The sequence below is a fragment of the Mauremys mutica genome, chromosome 3, assembly GCF_020497125.1.
Source record: "Mauremys mutica isolate MM-2020 ecotype Southern chromosome 3, ASM2049712v1, whole genome shotgun sequence".
Lineage (NCBI taxonomy): Eukaryota > Metazoa > Chordata > Testudines > Geoemydidae > Mauremys > Mauremys mutica.
The window spans coordinates 100,357,434-100,367,099 of record NC_059074.1 but is presented as its reverse complement, the minus strand read 5'-3'; the positions used below and the strand labels follow the sequence as shown (position 1 = coordinate 100,367,099).

General features: G+C 45.3%; 1 protein-coding gene across 2 annotated transcripts in view; it reads left to right on the top strand.

Annotated features, from left to right (window-relative positions):
- Window positions 1-1,117: 1,117 nt before the first annotated feature.
- The window catches only part of MED23 (mediator complex subunit 23), a 54,118-nt gene continuing 45,569 nt past the window's right edge, over window positions 1,118-9,666 (top strand). Inside the window, exons 1-7 of one of the 2 annotated variants that reach the window (XM_045010778.1) lie at window positions 1,118-1,213; window positions 5,989-6,020; window positions 6,144-6,231; window positions 7,220-7,344; window positions 7,494-7,605; window positions 8,329-8,427; window positions 9,342-9,443. In XM_045010778.1, the coding sequence (XP_044866713.1) occupies window positions 1,154-1,213; window positions 5,989-6,020; window positions 6,144-6,231; window positions 7,220-7,344; window positions 7,494-7,605; window positions 8,329-8,427; window positions 9,342-9,443 (618 nt within the window). In that variant the 5' untranslated portion in view covers window positions 1,118-1,153. The remainder of the gene's footprint in view (window positions 1,214-5,988; window positions 6,021-6,143; window positions 6,232-7,219; window positions 7,345-7,493; window positions 7,606-8,328; window positions 8,428-9,341; window positions 9,444-9,666) is intronic. The other variant, XM_045010779.1, reaches the window with a different exon arrangement.

The following is a 9,666-nucleotide window of genomic DNA, read 5'->3' as shown; positions in this document are numbered from 1 at the left end:
GGCACCGGCGAATAGGAGCTGGGGGGGCAGTGGCTGCAAGTGAGAGTAGCGCGCACCATGGAGCTTCCTGCCCCCTTCCCCTCCTGCCTAGAAGCCGGACCTGCTGGCCGCTTCCGGGGCGCAGTGCGGTGCCCCAGGACAGGCAGGCAGCCTGCCTTGGCTCCGCAGCACCGCTGACCAGGAGCCAACCAAGGCAAGCCCGTGCCCCAACCCCGAACCCCCTCCTGCACCCCAAACACCTCATCCCCAGCCCTACCACAGAGCCTGCACCCCCAGCCTAGAGACCCCGCCCATACCCTGAACCCCAGCATAGGGAAAGGGAGTGGGGGAAATGTAGTGAGTGGGGGGGCAAAGCTGCCCAGAGAGGGGGGCAAGTGGGGCAATTTGCCCCAGGCCCTGGTCCCTGCAGGGCCCCCCACGAGACTATAGTATTCTGTAGTATTGCAACTTTTTTTTATGGAAGGGGCCCCCGAAATTACTTTGCCCCAGGCCCCCTGAATCCTCTGGGCGGCCCTGGGGGGGCGGGGCCTGATGCCCAGTGCCCTGGAGCGGGGGAGCCCAGACAGACAGTTCGCCCAGTGGCCGCACCCGGGCTTGGCGGCGCTTAGCCTACAACGCCCCGGCCTGTGCCCCTCACACTTGCCGGCGCTTTGCGATACGTTTTCCCTTGTGATTCAACAGGGCCTGGGGCGAACAGGGCGGCCAGGCCGCTGCCTGCCCCGCTGCGCACAGGCCCGTGAGGTGCAGCCCCACCAGCGGGACTTGCCGGCCAAGCCCTGCGAGCCGCGGGGGACTCCGCTGCCGGAGTCCAGCCCAGGGCAGGGCCAGGCCTGAGCGAGGCGACACCCGGGGCGTAGCTGGCCTGGTCCCCGCCAGGCCCGGGGCGCGGGTCTGTTCCCCACCCGCGGCGCACACGGGGCCCGGCCAGGGAGGTGCGAGCGCCGGAGGCTGCGGGCGGCCCCAGCGCGGAACTGCTCGGCCCGGAGAGCTGCTTCCCGGCGGGGACGGGTTCAGGGACGCACCTTCCGCCGGGGTCGCCGCCGGACCCAGAGCCGCCGCCGCTCGGCTCCTCGGCGCGGGAGCTGGTCCCGGTTCGGTGCCGCCGCCACCGCCGCCGCCGCAGGGAGCCTGGGGCCGAGCCGCGGGCGGGGCCATGGCGATCCCGATGGTGCCGATGGAGACCCAGCTGCAGAGCATCTTCGAGGAGGTGGTGGTGAGTCACAGAGCCGGGCCCCGGCCTCGGGGGGCTCTGGGGTGCTGCGGGGCCTTTGGGATGTGAGGAGCTGGCGGGGGGTTGGCACAAGACTTAGTTACAAATTGGGGAGCGATCCACGGTTGCTTTGTGGCCCCTGCTGATTTTGTCCCAGCATCATGGGGGAGGCGGGGGGGGGGGCAGGACGGGCCCCAGTGGGATGTTGTTACAATATGGAAGAGCTGGTGTGTCCCGCTAATAACGGGTAGAAAGAACGAGGCAACAGTAAAGCAGTTTGGTGGCAGGACGTGAGTCTCAGCGCTCTACTTGCCTAGCCAAAGCGAGGTCGTGGCGATTTGTAGATACGTTTTGTGCGATTTGTGGTAGATGCGGCAGAAGTTGGTTTTAAGGAAGGATTTAAAAAGAGGACAGATGGTGGCTTTGAAAATTCTGATAGGAGGGGGTTTTTGTTTGTTTTTTCAGGAATAGGGGGATGACTTGGGAGAAATCATGGAAATACTGGAGAGCGAAGGGGGTGATCAAGGCAGGCATCATTGGCAGAACAGAGACTGGTTTGATGGGTCATTCAGTTGTCAAGCTGAGTAGCACAGGGCTAAATGATGATAACACCTGAAAAGCAAAACCAAGGAGTTTGTGTTTGATACGGTGGAGGAGAGAGGAGCCAGAGGAGGAGAGGGGAGCCAGTGAAGGAATACAAAGAGTAGGTAGATGTGGTTGGAGCCAGGAAGAGGATCCCAGTATTTTTAGTAGACTTAAGGAATGTGGTGTGGTAGGTATCAAAGGGCTGGTCCACACTAAGAAGCGGGGTCGAACTAGGGTACGCAAATTCAGCTACGTGAATAGCGTAGCTGAATTCAAAGTACCCTAGTTCGAACTACTCACCCGTCCAGACGCCGCGGAATCGAAGTCCGCGGCTCCAAGGTCGACTCCGCCACCGCCGTTTGCAGTGGTGGAGTACCGGAGTCGACCGCGGCGCTTCCGGAGTTCGAACTATCGCGTCCAGATTAGACGCGATAGTTCGAACTCCGAGAAGTCGAACTCACCGCGTCGACCCGGCTGGTAAGTGTAGACTAGCCCAAAGTCAGCGAGGTTGGATTACAGTAGTCAATGCCCGGGATGACAAGGGTCTCAACAGAAGATCTGGCAGTCAGACAAAAAAGGCTGAATCTTAAGTAGAAGCAACAAAACTTGGATAAGGCCTGGATATGTAGGTCTTAAAGTAGTGGTTCTCACAACAAACTCTTGCTGGTGGCCAGTCTGACATATTTTCCTAAAATACATAATTTCAATCAAAACGTACCTATACGTATAAAAATGTATAAATACGTACCTATACATAGCCAAATCATTGTAACTTATTAATTGTAGGGTTTTTTTCAGATTCAGTAATAAAAATAATACCGGTATACAATTTTCTCTATTCTTTACTGGACCTAAACAGAATAGAAACCCAAATAAAGTGCTTTCCATCTTCTTGTCTTTTATTGTTGTTGTTCCTTTTGCTCTTTTGGATGCGTTTGTTTTTTTTTAAAGACTTGCTAACTGGTAAGACTGCTTCTGTGCAAAACGATAGTTGTTTGTTAATATCACTTTTCACAACAAGTCCTGGGACAAATTACTCCCTGGATAGGGGGGAGGCAGCGGAGGCCGGGAGGATGGGGGCATAGATGGGAGTTGCAGGGGAGACATGGGAGGGAGGTTGAGCCATGAAGCCCAGCGGACGAGCCAGAGACCGGTGTCCAAAGCCCCATGGCTGGAACTGGAGGCCAGAGCCTGAAGCTCTGGAGTCAGAGCCCAAAATCCTGGCAGCCCGCCACCCCGGGCTGAAGCCCGAAACCCAGAAGATGAGGGGGGAACTCACCTTGATCTTCTAGCATTGTATGTCTCCAGAAGCCACACAGCCCCAACTACTGCTGGTGGCCTCAGCAACCAATGCCAAGGTGGTGCATCCAGGAGCAGTAGGGAGGGGCTGGGCTGCTGCTCCTGCCCTCTCCCCCACCCCCATTATGGCTCAGGAAGGAGACTGTTGTTTGTTTTTTAAAAGGAAAATGTATTTAAATTAGGGCTGTCAAGCGGTTAAAAAAATTAATCACGATTAATCTCATGATTAAAAAAATAATTGCTATTAATCGCACAGTTAAGTAATAATGGAGTACCATTTATTTAAATATTTTTGGATATTTTCTACATTTTCAAATATATTGATTTCAATTACAACACTGAATTCAAAGTATACAGTTCTCACTTTATTTTTTATTACAAATATTTGCACTGTAAAAAACAAAAGAAATAGTATTGTTCAGTTCACCTAATACAAATACTGTGATGCAATCTCTTTATTATGAAAGTTGAGCTTACAAATGTAGAATTATGTACAAAAAATAATACATTAAAAAATAAAACAATGTAAAACTCCAGAGCCTACAAGTCCACTCTGTCCTACTTCTTGTTCAGCCAATCGCTCAGACACAGAAGTTTGTTTACATTTGCAGGAGATAATGCTGCCAGCATGTTTGCTGCCAGCATGTTTACAGTGTCACCTGAAAATGAGAACACATGTTCACATGGCACTTTTGTAGTCCGTGTTGCAAGATATTTACGTGCCAGGTGCACTAAGGATACATATGTCCCTTCATGCTTCGACCACCATTCCAGAGGGTATGCATCCATGCTGATGATGGGTTCTGCTCAATAACAATCCAAAGCAATGTGGACTGACACGTTCATTTTCATCATCTGAGTGAGATGCGACCAGCAGAAGGTTGATTTTCTTTTTTGGTGGTTCAGGTTCTGTAGTTTCCACATTAGAGGTTTGCTCTTAAGATTTCTGAAAGCATTCTGCTCACCTCATCCCTCTCAGATTTTGGAAGGCACTTAGATTTTGAAACCTTCGATCGAGTGCTGTAGCTCTCTTTAGAAATCTCGCATTGGTACCTTCTTTGTGTTTTGTGAAATCTGTAGTGAAAGTGTTTTTAAAACGAATAACGTGCTGGGTCATCATCCGAGACTGCTATAACATGAAATATATGGCAGAATGCGGGTAAAACAGAGCAGGAGACATACAGTTTTCCGAGGAGTTCAGTTACAAATTTAATTAACGCATTATATTTTTAACGAGTCTAATTAGCATGGAAGCATGTCCTCTGGAATTGCAGCCGAAGCATGAAGGGACATACAAATGGTTAGCATATCTGGCATGTAAATACCTTGCAATGCCGGCTACAAAAGTGCCATGCGAACGCCTGTTCTCACTTTCAGGTGATATTGTAAATAAGAAGCCTGCTGCACCCTGTACCCCTCCTGCACCCTGATCCCCTGCCCTGAGCCCTCTGTTGCACCTCCAATCCTCCTGCACTCCAATCCTCTTGCACCCCAACCCACTGCCCGGAGCCCCCTGCTGCACCCTGCACACTGACCCACTGCCGCATCCCTCCTGCACCCTGACCCCCTGCTGTATCCCGGACCCCTCCTGCACCCTGACCCTCTGCCCTGAGCCCCCTGCTGCACCCCCAACCCTCCTGCACCCTGACCCCCTTCCCTGAGCCCCCTGCTCAACCTGAGCCCCTGCCACACCCTGACCCCCTGCCTTGAGCCTCCTGCCACACCTCGCACCCTTCCTCCACCCTGACCCCTGCCACACCCCTCCTGCACCCCACATCCCAACTCCTTGCTCTGAACCCCTGCCACACCCCACACACCCCCTGGGGGCAGGGAGGGAGCAGAGTTGGGGTGGGGATTTGGGGGAAGGGGTTGGAATGGGGGCAGGGAAGGGGTGGGAAGAGGCAGGGCAGAGGCAAGGCCTCATGGAAGAGGTGAGGTGGGGGCGGGGTCGAGGGCGGCGGTGGGGAGGTGTCAGTAATGCAGCCCTCAGGCCAATGTACTAGTCTTCATGTGGCCCTTGTGGTCATTTGAGTTTGAGACCCCTGCTCAATTCCTTCACATCCTATTACCACTAGAGATTAATATTTAAAATATTTAATGTTATTATATATACATTGATGTGGTGTCATCGTCTTGAATATTGTGTTCAGCACTAGACACCCTATCTAAATATAAAAGAAATGTGAAAGGTCCATAGAAGGGCAACAAAAATTATTAGAGGGATGGAAATAATCTCACGTGATATACTAAAAAAGACTGTTCAGAAAGGAGAAAAGTAAGAGGATATATAAAATAATTAATGGTATAAGGAAGGTAAATTGAGTATTTCTATATATCCTTGTAATTCAAGACCATAGAATCATCTAGTAAAATTAAAAATCAACAGATGTAAATTAAATAAAAGGAAATGCTTTTATGCGCACAGCATAATTAATTTGTGGAACTCACTGCTGCATAATATAATTGAGGGAAAGAACTCAGTAGGATTCAGATGATTAGATCTTTATATTTATAAGAAGATCCACAGTTACACAAGATAGAATAAAAAGTGAATAAAAATGTAAATCCTCCTACTTGAGTACATAAATCAATCACTATGGGTTAGAGAGAAACTCCCTCCATCAAACTCCTCAAGAAATGTTCTTGTATTTTTGTCAAAGGGCATGCATGAGAGGGCAGAGAGGGACATTGTACCTGCTGAAGCATCTGGTGCAGGTCACTTTCAAGAGACAGTATATCAGGCTAGAAAAACCATTGGTGTGATCCTGTGTTACTTTTTACTGAACATGCCTCATCTTGATAATTCTATTTTTATTACTGCTATGTGTATCTGTAGCAGAGCTTTCGATCAATTTGCCATTAATCACCAAGAGTTGAACCCGTTTCTCTTACAGAAAACAGAAGTTATAGAGGAGGCTTTTCCTGGGTGAGTGCAATGACAATTTATTTGTGCATGAGATTCATTGTGACTATCTTCTATATCTGCTGTTTTAATTGTGCTACCTTTCAAGAACACATTGCAGATCACTAGTGTTCTTATTTGCAATAGCATGTTTATGGACACCCCTGAAGATGAGAGAACCAAATTGATCAGCTGCCTGGGAGCTTTTAGACAGTTCTGGAGCAGTCTTTCCCAGGTAAGCATTTCATTTATTGCTAATGTAGTTATATTTTACAGCACCCGATAGTGTACTAGATACATAGCTAATGATTCCTGTCCCAAACAGCTCACAACCTAATTTCAGATTGGGGAAAGAAAAGTAGTAGGGAAATAACAAAACACTATGGTGAGCTTAGATGGGAAGGATAGTGCTGACATCAATGAAATTACATGATTACTTGGCAAAGGCTGGTGCACAACATGGTGTAGTAGTAAAGAATAACTCCTTTTATAAATATAAATATCAAAAGTAAATGGCCATTTCTGGGGTAAATGGGGTAATTTCTTACAGCTGTTGTGGTAGAAGAGGTTCTGAAGGAGGGGCTTGAATGAAAGAAGGGATATATTTCATGAGAAACATTTATGCATAAAATATTACTATCCCATGACGCAACCATTCTTGCAAAGCATGGGTCTTTGATATAGGTTGAAAGAAATGCATTATACACAGGGTTTTCTAAAGCAGTCATTAAACTTCTCTGTTTACTTTATGCACTGCAGAAATTCACTCAAATCTCTGTTGATGCATCCTGTGTTCAGCAGCCCATTCCACTCTATTTCAAAGTAATCTGATTATTTGTTCCTGTTCACAAGTATCATTCCTTACTTTGGTATATCCTCCTATTATAAAATGTTAATATCAGCAAATGAATGTTTTAATTTAATTGCATACTGGATATATGATGTCTTCATTTCAACTCTGTAGTCAGCCCAGCAATATACTTTCTTTGTTTCTCTTCATATAGGCTATCAGGATATAATTTTGTATGTCACAGATTGGGGAAATTTCTTGAAATAAGATAAAAGTGGATATTAAAGGAGCAATCTTTGACAGATTAAATACCCAGAAGTCATTATCTCTCATTTGTTCCTTTTACTCATAGTGTAGCAATTTGTGGTTTTAAGAAGTTGTTACTTACGTTGCCATAGTAAGTAATTTATTTTAAATCTCCACTTTTTTCCAGGAATCTCATGAACAATGTGTCCAGTGGATTGTAAGATTCATCCACAGCCAGCACAGTCCTAAAAGAATTTCTTTCTTATATGACTGTTTAGCAATGGCAGTCGAGACTGGTCTGTTGCCACCCAGGTATGTTTAGTGTGGGTGAAGCAAGAAATGCAATAGGCATAAATTGTAGTATTGTAGATTAGTTACAAAAAATTCCTTAAAATTACTGTTCATTGGAAATCATCTACTTATTCTCGTGCATCACTCACTGTTGTATTCTTTTTTACTAGAATGGTTTGTGAATCTCTAATAAACTCGGACACTCTTGAATGGGAAAGGACACAGCTGTGGGCATTAACATTTAAACTCGTCCGGAAAATAATTGGAGGTGTAGACTACAAGGTATTTTCCTAAGAAATTTTGGAAACTGTGGTGGTTTTTATAAGTTTACAGTGCTTCTTTCTGGTATTCCAGAGACTGTGTTGAACCTGTCTCTGTCAGTTGAGTATTTTGTCATCAATTAAACAAGATATTCTCAACTTTTTCCTTGTGTAGACCACATCTTAATTAATATTTTCTGTTGTACACCTGACTTCTCAGTCATGGTCACAGAGTCACCTTACCTTCCATTTTCAATCACAAAATAAATAAATAATATTCCTAATACAATTTCAGCAATTGTTTGCCTGGAAAATGCTTATTATAAAAGCATTTAGGGTAATATCCTCACCTCCATCTCTGTACTATGGAAAGGATCAGACTGAGCAATGTAAAAGGCACCTAACAGAAGCACTGTATCTGGTGTGGAAAGATTTTGCCTGTGCAGGCACTGAGGAAGACATTCATAAATCTGCCTCTTGGGGTATGTCTTCACAGCAAAGAAAAACCCATAGCTGGCCCGTGCCAGCTGATTCAGACTCTCGAGGCTTGCGCTGCTGGGCAGTTTTATTGCTGTGTTGACTTCTAGGCTCAAGCTGGAGCCCGGGCAGTGGGTTCTTACTGTGACTCTTAGAAGCAAAGCACCTAACCTTGTCCTTAGTATTTTCTGAACGGTCTTCCGATGCACTTTGGCTCCTAGAAATTGAGAGTTTTTGTGAACATTAATTTCTATATGATTTCTCTCAGGGTGTGCGAGATCTGTTGAAGGTGATCCTGGAGAAAATCCTAACTATTCCTAACACAGTGAGCTCAGCTGTTGTACAGCAACTCTTAGCAGCAAGAGAGGTAACTCTGAAATGTTATATGGTGTCACAATGAAAAAGTTGGTCTCAATCTTTTGTCATTGATCTTCACAGTATTCTAAAATAGATCTCTTTGGAGCCTTTTAGATCTGATATAAATGAATAGCTAAAGCTGATGACGTGTCTTCTACTGGCTCTTGTGCCAGTGTATTTCAGGATCATCTAATGGTGACCCTTCTCATATTATCTACAACAGTGGTTTTCTACCTGTGGTCCATGACCCGTGGGGGTCTACAGACTATGTCGAAGATTTCCAAAGGGGTCCGCACCTCCATTTGAAATTTTTTTAGGGGTTCACAAATGAAAAAAGGTTGAAAACAACCTACAACATTTCCATTACCAGACTATCTGAGCCCCTGATATGCCTAGGCATAGTAGAATGCAGTGATGTAGCTGTGTTGGTCCTAGGATATTAGAGACACAAGGTGGTTTACCTCACCCACCTGGGCATAATAAAGTCAGTTTAGAATCTCAGCCTTAATGGGATGCTAAATAAGCTTTATGAAATCCAGTATTAATATTTTCATTAAACCAAAAAAAAAAAAAGAAAAACAGTTCGGATTTAAATATTTTCCATTGTTGCACCAGTTATTGCAGTGTTGTGCTAAAGCATTAGAACCAGAAATTGAATCTCACCATTCTTCTTTCATTGTCCAAACTGAGTAAAATGTAAAAAGAAACAGCATAAATGGTGAAAAACAAAATACAATTTAATGACAATTGCATTATAATCTAATGTGATACTAATAACACATCACAGTTTAAAAATAACTTAATTTACCTTCAAATCTTACGTGTCTAGTTTCTAGAGCTCATTGTAGTTTATATTATGAAATAATTTATGTTTATGGTAACTGTCCAAATTGCCTTACATTTTTAAATTTTACTTATTTCTAGGTTGTAGCCTATATTTTGGAAAGAAATGCCTGTTTATTACCTGCCTACTTTGCAGTTACAGAGATAAGAAAACTGTACCCTGAGGGAAAGCTTCCTCATTGGGTAAGGTTTTTTCATAATATTTTATAAAGTGATATGCGCCTCATTCTCGCCATACAAAACATTGGGTGCAATTTTTTAAAAAATGGATGCCTAATGCCTTGTCTATACCTAAAACTTAGGTTGGCCTAACTACATCGCTCAGAGCTGTGAAAATTTCATGTCCTGTGCAATGTAGTTTGGTCAACCTAACCCCAACTGTAGATGTAGCAAGGTCAACAGAAGA